The sequence below is a fragment of the Pipistrellus hanaki genome, assembly GCF_964339955.1.
Source record: "Pipistrellus hanaki genome assembly, chromosome: 17".
NCBI classification, from domain to species: Eukaryota; Metazoa; Chordata; class Mammalia; order Chiroptera; family Vespertilionidae; genus Pipistrellus; species Pipistrellus hanaki.
The window spans coordinates 24,758,287-24,781,716 of NC_140519.1; the positions used below are offsets into that span (position 1 = coordinate 24,758,287).

Consider the following 23,430-nt stretch of genomic DNA (forward strand, 5'->3'; position numbering starts at 1 on the left):
TTCTCTCAGTTTTATAAGTCTACCATTTTGTCTCAGCTTATGCTGAAGGAAATTCCCACAGATTTCACCTCATTCTCTCCCCAAGTTCATTTCTTCTCTTAGATGAGGCAAAAACTGGAAGGGAATTATGCAAAGACTCTGCTCTGAAAGTATCCGAGTTCCTTTGCAAAGGGGTAACTTTCCTATTTCGACACAAAAAGCTCAACCTGGCTTCATTTAAGATAAGAATGAGAAGCAAGGGGTGAAGCTGCTATAGTTGGGATTGCCTGATCTCCATTCAATGGAGAGGACGGTGTGTGGGCTGATGAGTTGGAGAGTCTGGATTTCAGCTGGGCTCAGTAGAGCCTTTCAGAACACAGCCCGAGACAGGAAGCGATGAAGTCAGTTCTCACATGAACTGAAAGGCGACCATGTGCACTGACCCCACTTCCTGTCTCGGTTGCCATACAGGGGATGGTAAGGGGAAAGTAGAGCATGGGGAAGTAGGGCATGGGTACAGGGAAGAAGAGGCCAGATGGGAGACTGTGGGAAAAGTCCCTTGCTTCTTATTCTTCTGGCCCTGGCGCTGGGATTAAGTAAACTGGTTTGTTTCTACTCTCCATCTCCCATTGTGAAAAACTGCTGAATTGAACTACATCCTTTGCGAACACTCAATGTCTCAACTCTTTGATGAGCTTGACAATGCTAATGGAAGAAAAGTATAGACATGTTATAGAGCCTACTAATTGTTTAGGGCTCAAATGCCAAAGGGACTTAGAGAATACTTCTGCTTTACCCTATTTCCACTCTAAACAGTACAGTGGAGAAAAGGTATAGGAAAGGCTGTATTTTCCGGTATCTAGGCACCAGGTGTCTTCTTATCAGCTTTGGCAAGCTTTATTAATATTTATTATCTTCATGTTATTCACCATGGAAAAGTGACAAAGTTAACTAGCGGCAGATGATGGAGAGGAAAAGGAGAAACAACTCAGAGATGACTTTCTTTGTATGGAGAGATCCTTTCAGAAAGGTACACGGAGAAGGGGGAGGGGTGTTGAGTTGTACCCGTCACAAAGGGAATTGCCCGTATGTATCACAGTGGGACCGGTCACTGCGTGTGGTTAACAGAAATCGGATGTGTGAGGTATGTGCTTTCAGACTGAGGTCCGGGCCCCCTCCTCATGTTATCTATATCCCAACAAGAAAAGCCACAAGCTAATAAAACAGATGATAACTAAGGGTGAGGAACAGGAGGCCCCACGAGCTCCACCTTAAGATAAGACTGGATGAGGTTTGCACCAGGAACAAAGATGAACTCAAAAGGAGGTGGCATTTGCTTGTAAAGGAAATGCATTTCGTGCTGAACACACCTGCTTAGAGAGTCCTGACTGCAGACTCGCCTAATGACACCTAACACTCCACGCACTTAAACTAGATGTTCAGCAGTTCTACCCAGTCATCTCTGCTAGGAAACCCTGAGGCAGATAAACAAGAGTTCACCCAGCATGAGCTGGACTCATACACGGGCTTACATGGAGACCAGTGGGAGTGGCCTTGATTGCTCCTTGCCCTCCCCCCCGGCCCCAAACCTGCAATTTGAAAGTCACAGTCAATGCCAGTCTTTGTGATGATTTACTTTGCAAGCCACAAAGGCTTAGAAAACAACCTTCCCCCGAAAATATTTTCTAAGTTAGAAAAAGGTACCCTTTGTAACAACACTAGTAATTTATAAAGTTAAAGAACAGATACAGAGGCCTTGACCTAAAACTTTGACTATATCAAGATGTGTTTTGAGAAAAGCTATGCAAAATCAAACATAAAATACCAATGTGACAAACTGAAGTCCTTCTCTGGGTATAGGACACACCCCAATTTGCATGATTTCTACCCTACAGAACTGTAGGCACAGATCAGACCCTTGATCCAGGGCACAGTGTAACGGCTATAACCACTCAGGCCCTCAGGTCACATGTCCTAGGTTTCTACATCCTTTCTCAGCCCCTTTCCTTTTCTGAGCAGCAAGTGTGATAAACCTTTACTATACTCCTCAAGTCTGTCATCTAATAGGGGATGTCCAAGTCACTACCCCGGGTAGAGGGCCTCATTTAGCTGGGTCAAGTGTGACAAGTTTATCAGACTTCTGCTTTCTCCATTTCCTGGCTCCCTATCTACATAGGATCTAGAGCTGCACCCATCCAAGTCATTTTTCCTGTTGCTGCAGAGCAGTGGTTTTCAAACTGTGGTCCTGAGACCCTTGGAGTCCCATAGGACCTCTGAGGGCCAGCTTAGAGAGTTTGAGAGGATTAAGAAGTCAAGGCTGCTGGACTCTCCCCTTCCTCCAGTTCTACCATAGCCATTTTGCTTCTTTTCATATTAGAAATTGAAGTTCCAGATGATATTTGAATCTCCTACTCAGATAAAGAACCCACTAAACTCCTCAAATTCTGGTCAGTGAGATAAAGACACCTTTATCTGATGAAGACACCTTTACTGTCACTCCCAAAGTGGGGACTGTTACCCCCAAGTTGTCCTCAGCTTCCACCAACAGGCTCTGAAGTGCTGGGTCCAGGCCAGCTTGTTTGATTTTTAAAATTTTTTTATTATTATTGAAAGTATTACATAGGTCCTCCTTTTTCTTCCATTAAACTCTTCCAGCCCTCTCCCATCTCCCCAACCCCTCACCACACCATTGTCTGAGTCCATGGGTCATGCATATATGCATACAAGTTCATTGGTTGATCTCTTCCCACCCATCCTCTCCTGCCTTCCCTCTGAGGTTCAACAGTCTGATCATGCTTCTATGTCTCTGGGTCTACCCAGCTCGTTTGATTTGACCCTCGACAACATCTCCATAAAGTGAGCATTTCCATTCCCATTTGATAGATGAATAAACCAACCCAAACAGAGAAGGCACTTCCTGAAAATGGCATGGCTACTGAGTGGAAGAGCCAGGAGACAAACTCCAGTCTTCAGATGTGGGCTCCAGCTCTGCCACACACTCTATTGCAGAGTAGGTGCTGTTCCTATCTTTCTTAAATGTACTCATTCATTCCTTTGATCTCATCTCACAAGAAGGCCCATCTATTTCCCAATTAAAAAAAGGTCTGGGGGAAGAAATGGGAGTAAGAAATGAAGATCATAGAAACTGCCCTTTCGTAGAACTTCTAGAAATCTCTGTGGCACTTTGAGTGATATGGCACATGGCCTTCCCTACATGAACCACCTGTGGCCAATATTGAGAGACAAGCGAATTCCTGAATGTGACAAACTAACACAATGCAACCATTAAAAGTCAGTAGCTGGCATCATTCAAATGTGCACTTCCTTGGTGTACCGGGGACATTGCTGGGTTTCTGGGTAACTTCCCTCTGCTCTTAAGTACACTTGGGAACATGCGATTTCAACATAAACAAATTCACAAATTCTAGGCTAGTTCTGGAAATATTATAAATAAATATTTCCCAGAATCCTAAAGGCACACCCAACAAGAAGAACTGAACAGGAAAGGAATACTGTCCCTCTGTTTTCAAGAACACTTAGGACTTACAGGTGACAGTACGTCCCATTAGTAACTTAGATACCACATCGCTTAGAAGGTGCTGCACGTACACGGCATGGGATTGCTTCCCCAAAATGCAGCCCAAAGTGGTCAATTCAGCTGCATGGTTCCTATCGTTTGTGCAGAAATAAATACAAGTAGAAAGAGACTGATTTGTGTTAAAGAAGACGACTCCCAAAGTCAAAATGACACATACACACGCACTCTGTGTACAACACCCAGTACTGTCTCTAAGGAAGTGTACACATAACCACGGCTGGGAAACATTCAACGGAAATGCCTTCTCCTGAAACAATTTCATCATGAATCTGACACAGGGGAGGTCTCTGCAAATTCACACACACACACTGGCTGCTGCATACTTCACCTGAGCAGAAAAGTCAATTAGCTTTGGAAGCTGCACTTTGCCCCCTTCATCGCTCTTCAGGAAATCCAGCAGACTGCCTGTTGACAGAGGAAGAACGAAAGTTAGAAACCCCAAACAAATACAATTCAAGTGATCATTGCTACAGGGGGTGAACCCCACAAAATGCCTTTTCCCCTAGAACTTAAAATGCCAACCTGAGGGCAGCCTTGGACAAGCTACTTATCTGTCTAGGTCCCTGTGAAGTGGGCATGTCCTAGTGGCTATATCAGAGCCCTTAGGAGGATGGGTTGAAGCATGCGCCATGGCGCTTGGCAGGTCATGAGTGCTCAGTAAATGTTCTGCTACCTCATCCACAACACGAAAGCAGGCTGCTTTAGCCCTGAGACTGCTGAAAAGATTGAGTGAGGTCACCCAGGGAAGGGGAGGGTTCGGTGGTGGAACAGCACTGGGCGTCGGGCGCCTCACCCTTGGCCATGTACTCCGTGATGATGTAGATGGGCTCCTCCTTGGTGACCACGGCGTAGAGCCGCACCAGCTTGTCGTGCTGGAGGGTCTTCATGAGGTTGGCTTCTTCCAGGAAAGCTTGCACAGACATCGTGCCTGGCTTCAGCGTTTTCACAGCCACTTTGGTGCTGTTGTGGTAGTAACCTAGGAAGGGAGAAGGGCCATGCTTTACCAAATCGAAAACCCAAAGCCTTCGTGCAGAATCAGAAGAAGGTTTAGTTACAGATAGAAAAAACTTACATAACACTCTATACAGTGTTAACATTAGGGGCAGCTGGGTGAAGGGTACATGGGAATTAGTCTGTACCATCTTTACAAAAGTACCTGAAGTTATTCCACAGTCAAAAGGTTTTTATAAAGCAATAGTTAAAAAGAGAAACACTTCTATATGTACTCCATCCTGGGGACTAAGATTTCCCTCTAATTAATAAAATGTTCTTTATCCAAGATTTAAACACACACACACACACACACACACACACACACACACACCAGTCTAGAAGAAAATACACCAAAATAGCCAAAGCCGGTTTGGCTCAGTGGTAGAGCGTTGGTCTGCGGACTGAAAGGTCCCAGGTTCGATTCCGGGCAAGGGCATGTACCTTGGTTGCGGGCACATCCCCAGTAGGGGGTGTGCAAGAGGCAGCTGGTCGATGTTTCTCTCTCATCGACGTTTCTGGCTCTCTATCTCTCTCCCTTCCTCTCTGTGAAAAATCAATAAAATATATTTAAAAAAAGAAAGAAAGAAAGAAAGAAAGAAAGAATATACACCAAAATATACCAAATACTGGCTATCTCCAATGGTGCAGTTATGGGTGATTTTAATTTTGTTCACCCTATCTTTACTTAACAAGTATTCCATGATGAATATATCTTATTTTTATAATCAGAAAACAAGCTTTGCAGTTAAAAATTTTATTTATATATACTAATTTTAATGTACGATATACTAGAGTCAAATAAGCTTTCCCCAAAGTTTTCAAAGAGAACTGGACTTGGGTGACTCTCCATGAACAAAGGGCTCTGGGCTGAAGGTCTGGGAACCACTGTCTGCCACACCCCGTCCCCACCCAGGAGATGCAGCGTCCTTCAGTGAAGAAACCTGTTCGACTTGGCTAACCTCAGCATTCCCCACACTTTCTCATGTACTTTTTGTTGTTGTTACTAATCCTCACCAAGGATATTTTTTCCATTGTTTTTTAGAGAGAGTGGAAGGGAGAGAGACAGGGAGATAAACATCAATATGAGAGGAAACGTGCCCCGTGGTTTGAGCCTGAATGTCCTCTACCAGAATTGAACCTGAGACCCTTCAGACCAAGGGCCAATGCTCTATCCATTGAGCCAAAGCAGCTAGGACAGTGGTCAGCAAACTGCGGCTCGCGAGCCACATGCGGCTCTCAAGCTGCAGTTTGCCTCTCTGTTGACTAATGGGTTTGTTGACCACTGACCTAGACTCTCGATTCCAATAATTACAGGCTGTTATTGTTCCTTGTGATTAAGCCCTGGCCATGTACATTATTATTTTTTTCATTTTTACAAAATAAATTATTTTTTAAAAGATACTATGTTTCTATTTTCACATCTTCAAATGGGTAAGAGAAAGTATTACTTTACAGCTATCAACCCTAATTAATAATTTTTCTTCTGGTCTTTAACACAGATTTCTCTGTTAAAACTTCCTTTTATATTCCACTTTGATTTGTACTTGGTAGCTTGTAATGCCCTACAGAAAAATGAAGAATGCAGTATATAAAATAAAATAAGAACATATAGAAAAGGCTGTAATAGGAAGCTGACAAAATATTGTCTTGTGTCATTTTCAAAAGCCACAACCTACACAGAACAATAGAATCATGAAAATATAAATGGATTTCCCGTTTGTAAGAAGCTAGGAAAATTCCTTGGCAAATGGAATGGGGAAACTGAGACAAATAGCTGAACAAACTGGCCTAGCAATTTACAGTCAGATATAGAAGGCCACTGTCTTTAGAGATAACATCTAGGCCTCAGTTGTATTTCAGAAAAGCAGCCAAATCAGGAATGACTAATGACCCCTTGCCCTGACACTGACCAATCTGTGGAGACCAGACCCTGAAAGGGCGCTCCTGGAAAAGCTGATGAATATTCTATTGAGAGCTCCGCTAAGACCTCCCCTAAACTCCCAGCCTTAAAAAAAAATGCTCAAAAATGACGGACCCAGAGTGAGCTCTCCCTCCCAGGAATATGCCCACGCATTTCCCTTCTCCCTCTTCTTCTCCAGCAGGCAAGCATCTCCTAAACTCTAATGGTCTCACAGGAGACTTGCAACCAGCAGAGCAAAGGGCAGTAGTGGCTAGTCCCAGGCTAACTCCCTGAATCTGTCTCTAAGGCCCCCCTTTCTCTGACTTCTCAGTGAGCCCTGTCCAGGCTCATTTCTTAACTATAACATTTTTAGAGAACCAAAGCCCCGCCTGGGCCTTCTCTTGTTGCTTCTTCTATCCTAAGCTCTGCCTTGTTTCACCATTCCCAACTTTTATAAACGATCTAATCACCTAGACTCACGCTGGGAAATCTTTCCTGCACCAAGTCAATGACCCATACGCTACTGGCGGGCCCGAGGCAGACACACTTGGGGCCGTTCCCCTTCCCAATGACAGTGTGACTTTTCCTGGGTCTCTTAAGATCACATTTAAAGTAAATCCCACCAACAAAAGTCCTTTAATATTGTATATAGATCAAGAGGATTCCATTATAAATCCATTTAAAAGTTATAAGTAGGTCCTCAGTTACATGAATGTACCTCTGGCAAAGCATAGCAAGAAAATACACTCTCTTTGACACATGTAACTGACAAAGGGCTAGTCTTCCTACAGGTCAGAAAGGAAAATGGAAAAAATAGGCGAAGGCTGAGCTGGGCATTTCTAAAAGAAAAAGAAAAAATATCCAAATGACTAATAAACCCGTGAAAGGAAGATCTCACTAGCAATCACAGACATGCAAATAGAGCCTTAGGGAGAAACCACCACCCAACTTGACAAAAATCTGGAGTTCTGGTGAGCACATATCCCTGGGTAGGGAAACTGGGGCAGCTCCCCTAGGCCCTTCCTTGTCTGTGCTTTTTTAGAGCATCCCTGAAATTCAGTTGTAAAACGTCTCTTTTTAACAATACCCCAAGGGGCCCATGAAGAGTGTTGCCAGGACAGCTTCTTTTTTTTTCTTTCTTTTTTTTATTTCTTTCTTTTTTTTTTTTTTTTAATATATTTTATTGTTTTTTTACAGAGAGGAAGAGAGAGAGGGATAGAGAGTCAGAAACATCGATGAGAGAGAAGCATCGATCAGCTGCCTCTTTCACACCCCCTACTGGGGATGTGCCCGCAACCAAGGCACATGCTCTTGACCGGAATCGAACCCAGGACCTTTCAGTCCTCAGGCCGATGCTCTATCCACTGAGCCAAACCAGTTTGGGCAGGACAGCCTCTTTTTAAGTGCAATTATCTTGAGCAAATTCACTCCCCCCACATACACCACCACACAGGGCTGTGCAAACCCAGGGATCGTGTCTTTGCTGGTAAAAGTCTAAACTGGGACAAGTGCTTGGGAAATGAAATTGGCAGTATTTAACAGACTTGAAGATTCGGGCTCCTAGGATCCAGCAAACCCACTCCTGGTCACAAAAACGGTCACAGCAGCATTGCTCACAGTAGCCAAAACCTGAGAAGAACAACTCCATTCCATCAACACACAGGGAGGTCAACGGATGCACCGGTGTGCATCCGGAATATAAATTCAACACAATACTATGCAGGAATGAGGATGTTCTGTAGCTACCCCCAAAAAACATGAATGAAACAAGCAGATGCTGAATAAAAGAGGCAAGACATAATAGAAGACTACCCTGGTGTAATTCATTTATACACATAAAATTCAAAAACAGGCAGAGCTATTGAATTCCACTGCTTGGGGATGCACACCCACCACAACCAAAAGCAGCAGGTCTCTATAGAAAAGCCAGGGCATTCTCACAAAGGTCAGAGGAGCCGCTGCCTCTGGGGCCCCGGCGGGGTGGTGACTGGAAAGGGATGGGGGAGGCCTTCTGGGTGCCGGCATGTTCCCGCTGTGTGACCTCCGTGGGCACCACACAGGTTTTCACTTTGGAATTCTTTGCTGAGTGTTTGTGTTGTCTGCACTTTTCTGTCTGCTTGTTATATTACCCAGCCATAAAAGTGAAAGAAACAATTATTCTCTTCCAGTCATCGCAGAAGCCATGGGACTCGTTGAGACTTTTACATAACATGAAATTATGGGGGAAGAAGGAAGAAAAAAAAAAAATGCTTTCCAAGGGAGAGGGGAAAGTTTTCAGGAAATACTGCAGCTGCTGAAGATATTTCAAGTGCTGATAAGGAGCTCAACGCGAACGGTGAATAAAACAGCTGTGTCCAACAGCCCAAGAACGGCAGCCGCTCCCACTTAACTGTCACGTCAGAGCTGTGACACGCAAACAGTAGGGCGGATGTTCTTCCCGATGAGTATTCACCACAAAGGGTCAAATGGTACTCTACCAAGACATTCTCAGAGACATGCCGGTTCAGTTCACCTAATCATGGAAACTGGGGTTGACATCACAGATGAAAAGTGATCTTAAAAAGTCTTTGAAGGAAGTAAAGATTTTCTTGTGGAGCGGCACTTGGCCACTGTTCACGAACACTGGTGTGACAATTGGAGAGAGTTCACACTGTGCAGGTGTGACTAATGTGCTCAACAGCACCTAAGGAAGCTGGTTCTAAAAAAAAGATGCAGCTTGAAACTGGTTTGGCTCAGTGGATAGAGCGTCGGCCTGTGGACTGAAAAGTCCCAGGTTCGATTCCAGTCAAGAGCATGTACCTTGGTTGCGGGCACATCCCCAGTGGGGGTGTGCAAGAGGCAGCTGGTCGATGATTCTCTCTCATCGATGTTTCTAACTATCTGTCTCCCTCTCTGTACAAAATCAATAAAATATATTTTTTTTTTTTTAAAAAAAGATCAAGTAGTTGATTTTGGAAGTTGGCTGGTGATTAATTTCAACGCAGTTGGTGCAAATGGTTAATCAAGTAAAGTTCAATTCAAAATAAGTTTGCTTTTCCCCAAAGTCTTTTTTTCATAGACCAAGCCGTAACAGGAAGCATTGCCCTTAGCTTCATGGATCAGTCAGTTCCCTCAGAATCCAGCAGTCCACAGAGGAAAACGTCACCAGGCCAGATGTCAAGAGGATCACACCAACAAGAGGAAACAGCTTGAGGCAGAACCTCCTCCTCCTTCTGTCCCCAATCTCTCTTCCTCCCCACCCTACCCCCCAAAAACAGGTCACTTCCTAGTATTTGTTCACTGCATTTCAGTCCAAATATATTCAGACCATAAAATGTAACTGGTGTTTTATGAACCATTCGTTGTGCTTTACAAAAGGATCAACTTACTTGATTAACAGTGATATAAAATTTAATCTGTTCTTTTTCTGTCAGTGAAAAAAAACCTAGCCTGCTATCCCTTGAGAAATACAAAGTGAATTCTGGCAGCTCGAAATTGCACAGACCTTGCATTATGCCAGCCCTTGGACAGAGTGAGACTCACAAACACACATAGGAGAGGGGGCATCCTTTAACCTCTGTTTTATAACAGAATATCACCAACACCATTCTTTTGGTTGTAATCCCTGTATTTCTCTGCTAAATGCATCCAACAAAGTGATGTTCTTTCAGTAACTAAGGAGGAGATTCCTAACAAAAGATCCCAGTTCAAAATTTTCTATTTTTTCCTTTTGTCTCCTTTCTTTCTCTTCCTTTTCCTTCTTCCTTCCCTCCTTTTCTTTTCTTTAATACAAGACAAAAAAAAAAAAAAAAAAAAAAAGCATGTTTAAAAAGCAAACAACTATCAATGTCAATATCCTGGCAGTGATTTTGTACTATAGTTTTGAAAGATGTTACTACTGGGAGGAACTGGGATCTCTTTGTATTATTTCTTTTATGTATGATAGCTTTTTTTTTGAAATACAATCATATACCATTTACCCACTTAAAGTATATAATTCATTGGTTTTTGTATATTAAGAATTGTGGAACCAACACCACAATCAATTATTATAAGATTTTTCATCTCCCCCAAAAGAAACCCATACCCATTAGCAGTCACTCACCCACCCTTCCCTCCCCCGACCTGAGGCAACCACTCATCTACTTTGTCTCTACAGATTTGTCTACCCTGGACATTTCAAAAAATGGAATCATAAAGTATTATATGTGGTCCTTTGTGTCTAGCTTCTCCCATTTAACATAGTATTTTCAAGGTTCATCCACACTGGAGCATGTGTCAATATTTTATTGCCAAATAATATTCTATTGTATGGCTATGCTACATTTTACTTATCAGTTCATCAACTGATAGATATTTCAATTTTTACACTCCTCAGCTATTACTGAATAATGCCACTTGCTATGAACATTTGTGTAAAAGTATTTGTGTGGATACATAGTTTTCCCCCCTGTTATTTTTTACTACCGCAAATAAATCTATAACTATCTCAAAATTAAAAAGCTTGATTTAAAAAACCAAGAAACAAGTTGTGCTGAGTGGGAAAATGCTAGGTAATTTCTCCCTTCTATTTCATACCCTTTGTCCTATTGTCGCCATACACTCTTTATAATAAAATTAAGTATGTAACAATAACAAAGGTTCTTTGAACGCTGTTGACTGGACTAAGAGCTTATAGGTATCATCTCATTCAATCCTTCCACCATTCCTACAAGATAGGTTCTCTTATGACCCCTTTTAGGATGAGCCTCTGCTGCCTCTCTCTTTTAAAATATCATTAGCAAATCAAACCAATAACCCAATTAAAAAGGGCTTGAATAAACATTTCTCCAAAGAAGAAATGGCCAAAAAATACATGAAAAGATGTTCAACATCGCTAATCATTAGTAAATGCAAATCAAAATATAAGAGACTCTACCTCAGGCCCATTAGGATGGCTACTATAAAATAGAAACAAAAACAAAACACCAGAAAACTACAAGTGTTGGTGAGGATGCAGAGAAACGGAAACACTAGTGCACTGTTGGTGGGAATGTGAAGCGGACCAGCCACTGTGGAGCACAGTATGGCAATTCTTCAAAAATTTTAAACAGAATTGCCAAATGATCTAGCAATCCCACATATCAGATAATAAAGGTAATTGTGCACTCACCTATGATACCCAACTGCCAAAAGGTAGAAGTAACCCAAGTATCCACTGAAGGATGAATGGATACACAAAATCCGTGTATACATACAATGAAATAGAAATCAGCCCACCCCAAAAAGGGAAAGTCTGACATACACTACAACATGGATGAAACTGGAAGACATTATGCTAAATAAAAGAAGCCAGTCACACACATACATAAAAGACAAACACATTATGAGCCCATTTATTTGAGGTACCAGGAGTAGTCACATTTATAAAGACAGACAGTAGAACAGCGGTCGACAGGGGTTGGGAGAGGGGGAAAGGGGAGTTGGTTTTTGAAGAGTATGGAGTCTCATTTTCAGAAGATGAAGAGTTCTGGAAAATGGTTATACAATGTGCTTGTCCAGGATAGAACTGAACTGTACACTGAATTATGTTATGTGAAAACATTAACAAATCTATTAAAAAAATAACTTTTAACAAGATTTCTACCCTCTTCCAAGCAATTTAAATGAAAAGCACCACTCTGAAGAAAACAACTACATATTTTCCAGTGCCCTGCCCTCCTCTCTTCTAAACCTCAGTGGTCTCCCAGGCACCAATGCGGTACATGCAGAATAAAAGTCCTATCCAGTCAGGGTGAATATTTAGCACGTGGCCCGGTGGAAGCCCATGAACAGGAAGAGGTGGGAAATGGGCAGGAGGAGGATTTTGTGCATCTAGAATTCAAAGCAAAGAGGTTTTCTCAGTCCCAGAAAGAACCAATGTGCTGGAGCTCACAGTGACCATTTCAGCGCAGGCGTGAGCTCTCGCAGCAGAACTGTGCTGTGACCAGGTCTATTCAGGCATGTGGCCCCACTGCGACCTTGCTCCTGACTTAACGCCAGCTCATCTAGACTGGACGAGTTGGCTGGCAAGTGGCCCCTGGAAGCACCACCATCATGCCACTGGTAAAGAGGCTACCATTCTACTGGTTAGCAGCCCTCAAGAAAATGTGAACAAAATACAGAATTATCATAATCTCTTCCTCTCAAAGTGATAACCAGCAGATCCTCTCTCTTATCTCTAGGGTGTAAATAGCTCACAATTCAACGCCTTTACCAGGGCTTCACAGCTGAATGGGAGGAGGCTGGTGCAAAACTCCAATCCATCACCTCATACGCAAGGTTGTTGCTGCGGAGCAGACAAGAACACTCCAGCTAAGCTCCCCCTACTTTCCCCTTCATGACGGATATGCAACTCCTTTGCCAACAACTCTCCATGGGAAGGTCCAGCTGGATTCTTTATTGTTTGAATTCATAATTAAAGTTGGAGAAAAGCTATTGAATTACAGCTTCCAAGGGCTATAGTCAAACACGGTAACATGAAAATAATCATAAAAGTAGAGTGCTCAGAGCCAGACACTTTAGAAAACCCTTCAACTACATAACCTCATTCTTCCTTTCAACGAGAGGTGAGCATTGTTTGCCCATTTTACCAATGAGGAATCTGAAGCTTGGGAGGTCAAGTGAACTTGCAGTTTTGCTTAGCAAGTGAGTCCAGCTCTCTGGGACACGGGCTGCAGGCTGGCTCCTACACTGCCCGAATGCCTTCGGGCAAGTTGCTTCTCTGGTTCTCAGTGTCCTCATTTATCTAATGACCATAATCATTCTTACCTTTTCCCTGTAATTGTGATGAGTACAGGCGATAATCCATGGAAGTGTCCCTGGAAATGGGCCCATGGACACCGTATAGCTGGGACACCCTTGGCTCTCCTCCCGTCCTCCCCACCTTCTACCTTGTCATCTCCCCACTCTAAATCCTGGCACACTCAGATAGATTCAGAGACCCAGAGGACAATTCAGTGTAATCATGACCATGTATGTTCCTGACAAGGGGAGGCCAGGAAGAGAAGGCCGAGTCCCTGGTTACTGAAGGGAGCCAGTGGGGCTGGCAGAGACATGGCCTGGGGAGTGTGGAAGGAGGACAGGGGCAAGTGTGGCTTATTAGAGAAGTTATGGCTTCCCAGAGGGAAGAGGATTCAAATGAGTAGGTAATGCCGAAACCATTTGGGGGAAGTTCTTACACAATCCTAATCTCCCCACAGATCATGAATTAATTACAAGGGGGAATGTGAAAGTGTCATTTACAACGGAGAAATCTGGCGGACCTCCTTCAAATGGACACGAAATCAGCAATAATGGGACCAATGAACACACTGTGCCTCCTGCCAGATGCACTGAAGACACAGCATCACTTCGCACTACTCAGGCACAAAGGCATAACCTGAGCCAAGTCTCAAGAAACATCAGAGAAATCCAAATGAAGGACATTCCAAAAACAAGTGACCCATGTTCTACAAAACGTCGTAAAAGATGAAGATGGGCTAAAGGGACCGAATATTCCAGATTAAAGGAGACTAAAGACATGTCAACTAAATGCAAACACATGATCTTAGCAACAAGGACATTCCTGGAACAATCAGGGATATTCAAATACAGACTCGGCATTAGGTAATAGAATGCATCAATGTTAAGTTTCCCGAATGTGATCACTATATTGTGTAAGGTAACGGCCCTGCTCTTAGGAGACACGTGCTTAAGTATTTAGGGAAAGGCGTCTGCATGTCTGCAACTTACTCTCAAGTGATTCAAACAGCAACAATAAAATTTGTTCGTGTATATGTAGAAAAAAGATAAAACAAATATATCAAAATATTAACCAGTAAATCTAGGGGAAGGGTATACCATAATTATTATACTATTCCTGTCCTAATGAAGCACTCATCTTATATAAAAACTGCTATTTGAAATTTTAACCCTGCTATTTGGTTTCTGTAAATGCTTGCTTGCTTAAATAATAAGGAAAACAAGACTACTCCCATTTCAGAGAGGCCATTAAACCTTCCCCAGATGAAGTTATCAGTGCTGGCACCAGGCCAAGCCTTTGGTTGATGTCTCAAAGCCCTAGCATATAGGGCTCTTTAAGAACTTGCAAAGGGGGCCAGAAACACCCCATATTTGGGAGACAAAAAAGATAAAAACATATAAATAGGGCAAGTTCCTCCATGTTGGGACCCAGAATTTGAGAGACATTTTCCTTTGGGCCCGCGCATAATAATAATAATAATAATAATAAATGTAACTCCATCTCTCTAAGTGTTGCTTGGTTCTTTTCCGGTTTTCTGTAACACTAATGTTGTGGATTTGAAAAACAATACATTAAGAAATATATTAGAGGAAAAAGATAAGGTGGCATTAAAAAAAAAATTGCAGATAACAGCTTGATGGTTCTTCAATTAAATGTAGAATTACCATATGACACAACAATTTCATTCCTTCATCCCTAAGAGAAATGAAAATATTTGCCCGCACAATAATTTGTACAAGAATGTTCATAACATCATTCTTCATAAGAGCCAAAAGGTGGAAACAACCCAATGCCCATCAACAGATAAACAGATAAACAAAGTGTGATAAATGCATACAATGGAATATTATTCAGCCTTAAGTCAGAATGAAATTCTGAGGCATGGTACAACAAGGATGAACCTTGAGGATGAACCTTAATAGTAAGTGAAATGAGCCAGTCACCAAGGGACAAATACAATACAATTCTACTTAGATGGGGTACTCAGCACAGTCAAATTCACAGAAGTTGAGGGGGAGGGGAAAGTGGGGAATGGATAGAGTCTTTGCTTTGGGTGATGAAAGCATTTTGGAACTGGATCGAGGTGGTGGTTTGCACGACAATGTGAATGTGGTAAACATCACTGAATTGTTCACTTTAAAATTATTGATTTTATGTTACTTGAATTTTATCTCAATGACAAAGAACAGAGCAAGTTCCCCCTGCACACTCAGAGGCGGGGAATTGATGCCAGTTGGCAGTAGATCACTCAGCTTAGTGTGTGGGGATCTACAACAATAATAAATATAAAACCTGCAGTGCCCCCATCCTCCCAAAAAAGAACAGAGCAGATAGAGAAAGGAGGAGGGTACTCTTATGACTTCATAGCAGAGTGTGAGATGAGACCACGTGTAGAGTGAGCGCTCTCGCCCACAAATCTGCTGATTGGAAGGGAGACCGAGTGCCTGGCATGCACTGCCGACTGGCTCTGAAATGTGCCAGCCAAACGCACGCGAGGTGCGTGACTCCAATCACCTGAATTCTGTGTGTTCACAAACACCTACAGTGCAGTAAGAATTCATTATACGCTGGGTCAGGCTCTGCCAGATGTAAAAGAATCTCGATTAAAGCAGAGCCAACAAGAGAAAGCGGACACAGCTGGGGTGGGTGGCAGGGACCAAGACGAGAGGAACAACCTCTGCCTCAAAGAGCCCAGGATGAGGAAGTGAAATGAAACCAGGCTGGGCGAGTCTGGTTCCTGCTTGGCAAGGGCTTGGACAGTTTTCAGACACTGCCCGCTCTATAGAAATCATGTTTGCTTTCACACACACAAAGCTGGGACAGAAGGAGTGATGGAACAAGGTGTGTATGACTTATCCTTTCCAGAAGTAACTGCCTTTTCAACTAGAACCAGGAAAACACGATGCTTTAAAACAGGGAAGGGGGTGGAGAGAGAGGGTATTCTTATCACAAAAGAACCTCACATTCCCTATAAAAACTTTAGAAAAGACAAATGGGCAAAGGAATCCCCAGGAAAAAGCCAGCGTAAGAAGGCTGTCCTTCATTGTAAGGAATGGTTCACCAATGATGGCGCTTTGAGCATCTTGGTGAGAAATGGCAATAAACGTGGGTGGGGCTTCCTCGCCCAGCCTGCGTGGCTCAGTGGTTGAGCATCAACCTATGAACCAGGAGGTCACGGTTCTATTCTCAGCCAGGGCACATGCCCCGGTTGTGGGCTTGATCCCCAGTGGGGTGTGTGTGTGTGTGTTTTCAGGAGGCAGCCGATCAATGGTTCTCTCTCATAAAAAAACAAATTGTGGGGCCTTCTGAAGCCCACTAGCAAGGATGGTCCTAAACCAAGTGTACCTTCCCCAGAAGCAAATGTCCTGCAGTTAAAATGTGCTGTGTCCAGAGACTCTGGCGCTAAATCATGAAAGAGCAGACAGAATAATCAGGATGAACCCCCAGGGCCCTGTTCCTTACAAACACACAGTCTGAAAGAGAATTACTAAGTCACACGGAGGAGGAATCGTTTTTGCAGGCCAGTTCTTGGTGCCAGGTGGACAGAGGAAAACCAGAGAAGCGAAGCTTCTGACACAGGTGAGTGTTTGGCTGAGAAAAATGATGGGAACTGGCTGGAGCCCCTATTGCTCCTGGCGTCACCTCCAGAGTGACTTCCGCCCACAGACCCGCACACTCACCCATCCAGACTTCCCCGAACTGCCCGGCTCCGAGCTTCTTCACCAGCTTGATGGACTCGCGCGGGATCTCCCAGGCATCTTTGTCCCAGGGCTTTTGTGGTTTGGGGCTGATACAAGCCTTCTCCAATCTTCTGCACAAGCCATCTGACTGCTCTAATTTGAAAGAAAACAAAAACATTTTTAAAAACCGATGATATTTTGTATTTGCCAGTGCCTATGGGGAGGTTTTGACGATTAGTCTTACAATCTCCAGCTTGCCATAAAATGCTTATAGGGCATTTTTATTTTGGACTCTCCGCTTTTGATATTCTTAAACGAAAGACAATTTAAACTTCCTTGATTTTGTTCATTATACTGTTACTCAACTAACACAATAAAAAACAAACAGATAAACAAAGGCTAATGGATTGCTACACTTAAGACAATGTGATTTCAAATTGCTGAGCCCATGTAAGCTCATCATGGCAAAAGGGCATGGGCTTGGTTCTGTCACCAGGGGACCCCCAGGCCCAGGGCAAGGCCAGAGCATAGCAAGTGCTCCACACACACGCCAGATGAATAAGCGAGTGGGACCACAGAGAGGGAGAGGAGGCTCTACAAAATCTGGGGTACCACTCTCTCTCCATATTTTGGGACCTAAGCCTTCAAGCGGGTTGTAGACATGAACAGTGGCCACAGCTGCCCACTACAGCCAACTGCAATCACCCAGGGGATGAACCCAAAGGCTGGTCATGGGTTCAGCTTAACAGGGCTGGAGAGTGGCACTGGTGACAAAGGACCAATGACTTGCCACTGCTAAACCTTTTGGTGTTGCTGCTCTTTCTGTGTTGTTTTACCAAGAGTATGTGTTCCTTACACACACACACACACACACACACACACACACACATCTGCACGTTGCATTCCTCTTCCAGATAGTTCAAGGCATGTTGTAAAAATATGCTCTATGGAAAAAACAGTATTCATTTTCTTTTCATAATTCTGAAACACTAATTGTCAAACACGAGGTATTAGGTGGAAAGGACTGGAATAGTTATTCCCAAGTTTCAAATCTGACTTTGGTTGCATATTTAATTATAGATAAGTTTGGAACATGATCCGCAATTTTATCAAGAAAAAGGTAATGCATAAAAACGTTTACTATGGAAAAGTGTTTGATACCACATAGCTACCATGATACACATATTTGTCTTGTTCGACCTCCAGTTTTTACTTACTTTGGTAATGCTTAATCATGTCACTGATACAGGGAAAAGTGATTCTTGGAGAGATGTAATAGCCCCCATTGTCCAGACTCCTAATTTTGTAGTGCTTAATGACATCACCGTGCAGAGGGTCAAAATCTCTGACAGACAAAGAGTAACTTCCTGGGAGGGAAAAAGTACAAGTAAGGATTATATGCATATTTTATAAATGAGGTCTGCATTACACAATACTATAGTACCTTTTTTGCCACAAAATATAAACCAAGTAGGTATAGTACATAATTTGAAAAGTCCTATAAAAAGTCTACTTGAACCCTAGCCTGTATGGCTCAGCTGGCTGAGCATCATCCTGTGCACCAAAATGTTGCCAGTTCAATTCCTGGTCAGGGCACATGCCCGGATTTTGGGCTCACTCCCTGTTAGGGGACATGCAGGAGGCAGCCGATCCATGTTTTGCTCTCACAACAATGTTTTTCTCCCTCTTCCTTCCTCTCTCTCTAAAAATTAATAATTAAAAGATCTTTAGACAGTGATCCCTAGCAAACAGCCAGAATGAATGTAGTCCTCTTTAAAAAAAAAAAAGTTGATTTGATAAACAAAGCCAGAATTTTGTTTGCTCTGAAGTTTACCAACATGCCATTTTCCTTCTTCATGATGGTTTTTTAAATTATTTTGCTGAATTGAAAAATTGTTTTGATTTCCTTTCTCTTAAAATTTCAGGAGTTACTCTAAATAATAATGTAAGAGACCCAGCAATCATAAAACATGGTGAGAAATGGCCATAGTTATGCCAGTTTTTTATGCTACTTTAGCAAACTAGTAGCAAAATAAATAGAGTTTGTTATGTTTGCAAACTATAAAATTTCACTACCGGGACATAAATATTGAGTTCCTAAGCGGTGTTTATAAGAAGCCTTCTGCCCTTTCTTACCCTTTAATGTTTCACTTTCTCTGATGAGAAAGGACCCGGGGCTGTTCCCTGGTGCCAAAAGCTGTCTTTCGGCATCTTTCCTGGTTATATCCTTGAAAAACCACCTGAGAAGACATTGTCACAGTTCACATTATGCTCCAGGGAAGTAAAGAAAAAAGAATGAATGAGAAATCGGCAAACAAAACCCTCCAAGAAGTCAACAGGCAAAGACTCACTCTTCCGTCTCCAAGGTGTTGACTTTGGCCACGTAGTTGCTGGGGATGAAGCCTTCTCTCTTTGTGGAGAGGGACTTAGCTTTCCACCACTCCCCATGCCTGGAACAGAAACACAGAAAGGGCGTCCAATTACTCAAGAGCTACAAGAGCAATGGTCTGTCTCCAGGTGATTTGGTGGGTGGGGGAGGGTGGGAAGATTCCTGGAACCTGGGAATCCAGTGGGACAATTCACTCCTCTTGCTGAAATAAAAATATGTGTAGAGACTGAAGCAAAGGGAAACGGCCTCACATCCAAGGTGTGGGTGGGTCACTGTGCTCAGCAATGCACAAACAAGAGTTGGTGAAAATGGTTCCATCCCGTAGAAGCAAAAATGCTTGTAGTAATTTCCCAGTGGATATCCAAGAAATGCTTTAGGCCAGTGGTCGGCAAACTCATTAGTCAATAGAGCCAAATATTAAGCGTACAAAGATTGAAATTTCTTTTGAGAGCCAAATTTTTTAATCTTAAACTTCTTCTGATGCACTTCTTCATAATAGACTCGCCCAGGCCGTGGTATTTTGTGGAAGAGCCACACTCAAGGGGCCAAAGAGCTGCATGTGGCTCTCGAGCCAGTTTGCCAACCATGACTTTAGGCTCCTAATAGAAATGGGAGTCAAGGGGATAATGACCTTGTCACTTGCTCTTGCCCTCAAGGAGGAGGATGGGGCAATGAAGGAGGAAAAATTGGATGGTCCCTATGAGCCTTCAAATTCCCACAGGCAGATGGATCCTCATCAGCAAGACATGGAGGGATACAATGGCCACTCATCTATATGCTTACACTGTATACAGTGGTGCCTCACAACGAACTTAATTTGTTCCAGGGGCAAGTTTGTTATGTGAAAAGTTCGTTATGTGAAACGTGTTTTCCCATAACAATACATGTTAAAAAAAATAATTCGTTCTGTAGCATAAAATATGCTAAGATGACATAAAAAAAAATATGCTAAGATGACATATTTTTATTTAGATACATCTAAAAACATAATTTTTTTTAAAAAAAACACACATTTTTTTAATTTTAAGACAGACTAAGTAGAGTCTACCGAATCTTGCACATCTTCATCCATTTTCTGCTTTTTGGCCGATGGTTTCATGAAAAACCTGCCCAAAGTTCGCTGTGCGAGGCGTTCGTTATGCGAGGCACCACTGTATATCCATATGAACATACATACACGTAATCCCCCACATCAGCCATGACAGAGGCCCTGTGAAGCCCATTTTACAAAGGAAGAAACTGAGGTATAGAGTTGAAGTGACCTTTGAAGATCACACAGCAATAAACGGCAGGGCCAGGATTAGGCTCAAGTTCATGCTCAATCAGTAAGCGATAATAGCTCTTAACCACTTAACACCTTATAGTTAATAAAAGGTTTCTCTCCTCTCAGGGTGACAATGTATGCAGATTAGAAGGAAAAGCAAGTTAGAATTGAGATACTGGGAGTTCCTTATTCTCAGTACTGTTCTGAACTCCTACCCCTGTGGTCCAACTAGGGTCACAGGTCTGTGAGTCAGCATGGATGGGGTTAAGCAAATGATGATGTCCAAGGGTCTTCACAGAAGTGTCACATGCTGATAAGGGCTTTATTGAGTTGACCACTGCTTTAGCATAGTGTCCTTAAAACCAAACCCAGTGGGAACCATAAACCCAGTCTGAATGTAGGTACTATAATTAAATAAAAATGTCATTATAATGACACACGTTCTACATATGCCCACACTTCTTAAGGTGGCAGAGATGGATAAGAAAGAAATCAGTGTCTGTCTTCAAAGGGAAACTTCTGGGAGTGCTCACAGAGGACCATTCCTTCAGCCCCACGCCTTCCACTCCCAGCCCTACTCCCAGCAAGGAGCCTGGGAGGCCTCAGCCCACGGAGCGGGTCTGGCTCTTGCTGTGCTGCTGGAAGTAGAACGAGGGGCCAGTGTGCAGGACTCTGTGGCCTGGGTCGAGGGGCGGCAGGTGAGGGGTGCCTGGGTACACTTACTCCTCCAAGACTTTCATCTTCTCTCCTTTCCTGAAAGACAAGTCGTCTGGGTGGATGCCATCATAGGGGTACAAGGCTACCACGATGTCTCCTTGCTCCTCTGGATCTAACAAGAGAGAACACAAAAATGAAGACCTTTAAAAACCCATCAGCAGCAAACGTTTGAACAAATCCTCGTCGGGCACAAAGGATGACAGGGTGTGCTGATGAGAGGGGGAGCTGGACACAGGGGCGTGTGCTTCCTTCCTGGTAGGGCTGAGGGCCTATATGGTCTGCAGCAAATAGCTGTACGCACTGCGTGCAATGGTCGCTATCTCAGATCGCGCAGACCTACACCTCTGATTCTCTCCAACTCTATAGTTAAGAAATGATACACCATAATGCTGTTCATAGCAGCATTATTCACAATAGCTAAAAGGAGGAAACAATTCACTGAGTGGATAAACAAACCGCGATCTACACATACAGCAGCATACTATTCAGCCTTACAAACGGAAGGAAATCCTGACGCCCAGCCACAGCAGGAGTGAGCCGGCAGGACATTACGCTAAGTGAAACAAGCCAGTCACACAAGGACCGATACTCTGATTCCACTTCTATGAGATTCCTAGAGTATCAAACTCACAGAGACGGAAGGTAGAATGGCGGGAGCCAGGGGCTGGGAGGAAGAGCAATGGAGTTCGTGTTTCATGGGTAGGGTTTCAGTTTGAAAAGATGAAAAAATTCTGGAAGTGGATGGGGGTGATGGTTGCACAGCAATGTGAATGCACGTAATGCTACTGTCCAGTACACTTAACAATGGTTAAGATGATCGATTTTATGTTATGTGTATTTTCTCATATAATAATAATAATAATAATAATAATGATAATAATAAAAGTAACAGCCAGGAAAATGGTTTCAAAGAGCCTCTAACAGTAAAAAAAAAAAAAAAAAAAAAAAAAAAAAAAGAAAAAGAAAAAAAAAGAGAAACCACCATGTTGCTATGAAAACGTACCTTTAGTCTGAAACCTCTGTCCTGGCAAAAGCTGAGATTCTGGAACCTAGGAGAGAATATTGGTTAGAAAAGAATGTTTATGTTTAGCTTTTCTCATTCACATTAATGTTGCTGGTTGTATTGTTTTTCTAACAGTAGCCAATGAGGTTTAAAATTGCTAACTTATGAAGCTGGAGGAAAGAGTTCAGGGAAAAAATGTCCGCAGAGCTCTGCCCCGCTCTGTACAGCTCTTCCTTCTAAAAACAGGGGTTTGCCTGTGGCGGCAGGAAATGAGCAGGGCTCTGGGCCGGGGCTGTTGGAGGCTCAGCGGATCATCCCTCTCTCTGTTATTTGGTAACAGAACCCTAATATTATTGGGGAGGCAATTTGCCCAGCTCAGTGACGATGCTTCCAAATTCTCTAGCATTCCGTTCAGGTGGAGGGAGGCAGTGTATCTGTAAACAAAATGGTTGTGTGGGCCTTGGGGCCTGATTCCCTGTAGCCTTGCTCTCGGGGTGAAGGCTGGAGTCTCAGCAGCCGGAAACCAGGCACCAGGGACAGCAGAGCAAAGACGGAAGTGGCCTGGGGAATAGCCATGCAAGCTCAGGACTGCTGATGCCCAAATTTCCCAGGCCCGTTTTAAAAACACTGTGGTAAGGGCTCTGTTACGAGCTGCTGGGAACAAGTCCTGAAGGACCCAGGCTCTCTAAGGCTGACGCTGATTCCATCCTAGGGACAGATGGCATCCCCTGTTATTTTAGTTGGAGATGAACTATCAGGAAGAGCGTGGTGGCACAAAAGGTCACTCTGATTACCTTGAAATCAAATTCCTTTTCTCTCAGTGACCATGAGGAGGATGTATAAGACCTCTTAGGCCTTTTTCAGGAAGGAACTGTTAGAGACCTATCCTGGCAAACCATGTGGCTTTTCTTTCTGATTAGAGTGATTTAATGAAATGGGACAAAAACAGTTCGTACTGAAATTTAAATTTCTGATGAAAGTTAGTCCATAAAATCTGGGCTATGGTGGTGGTGGTGAATTACTATATTTTCTGGTATCAGAAAATCATGGGTCCATATTATCCTTTAATACTTATTTCAAGAAGTTTCCTACTGGTTTTTTAATCATTTGCATAATTAGGATGTCTGACCAGCTTTAAACGACTTAGAAGAAATAATTAAAAGAT

General features: G+C 43.0%; 1 protein-coding gene across 2 annotated transcripts in view; it reads right to left on the reverse strand.

Annotated features, from left to right (window-relative positions):
* LYN (LYN proto-oncogene, Src family tyrosine kinase) overlaps positions 1-23,430 on the reverse strand; it is a 100,564-nt gene that overhangs the window by 24,959 nt on the left and 52,175 nt on the right. For both annotated transcript variants that reach the window (XM_084864910.1, XM_084864909.1), the window contains exons 3-10: positions 22,266-22,311; positions 21,269-21,374; positions 19,244-19,342; positions 19,029-19,132; positions 18,110-18,259; positions 16,893-17,045; positions 4,371-4,553; positions 3,906-3,982 (exon numbers count right to left, since the gene is read on the reverse strand). In XM_084864910.1, coding sequence (XP_084721036.1) covers positions 3,906-3,982; positions 4,371-4,553; positions 16,893-17,045; positions 18,110-18,259; positions 19,029-19,132; positions 19,244-19,342; positions 21,269-21,374; positions 22,266-22,311 — 918 coding nt within the window. The remainder of the gene's footprint in view (positions 1-3,905; positions 3,983-4,370; positions 4,554-16,892; positions 17,046-18,109; positions 18,260-19,028; positions 19,133-19,243; positions 19,343-21,268; positions 21,375-22,265; positions 22,312-23,430) is intronic.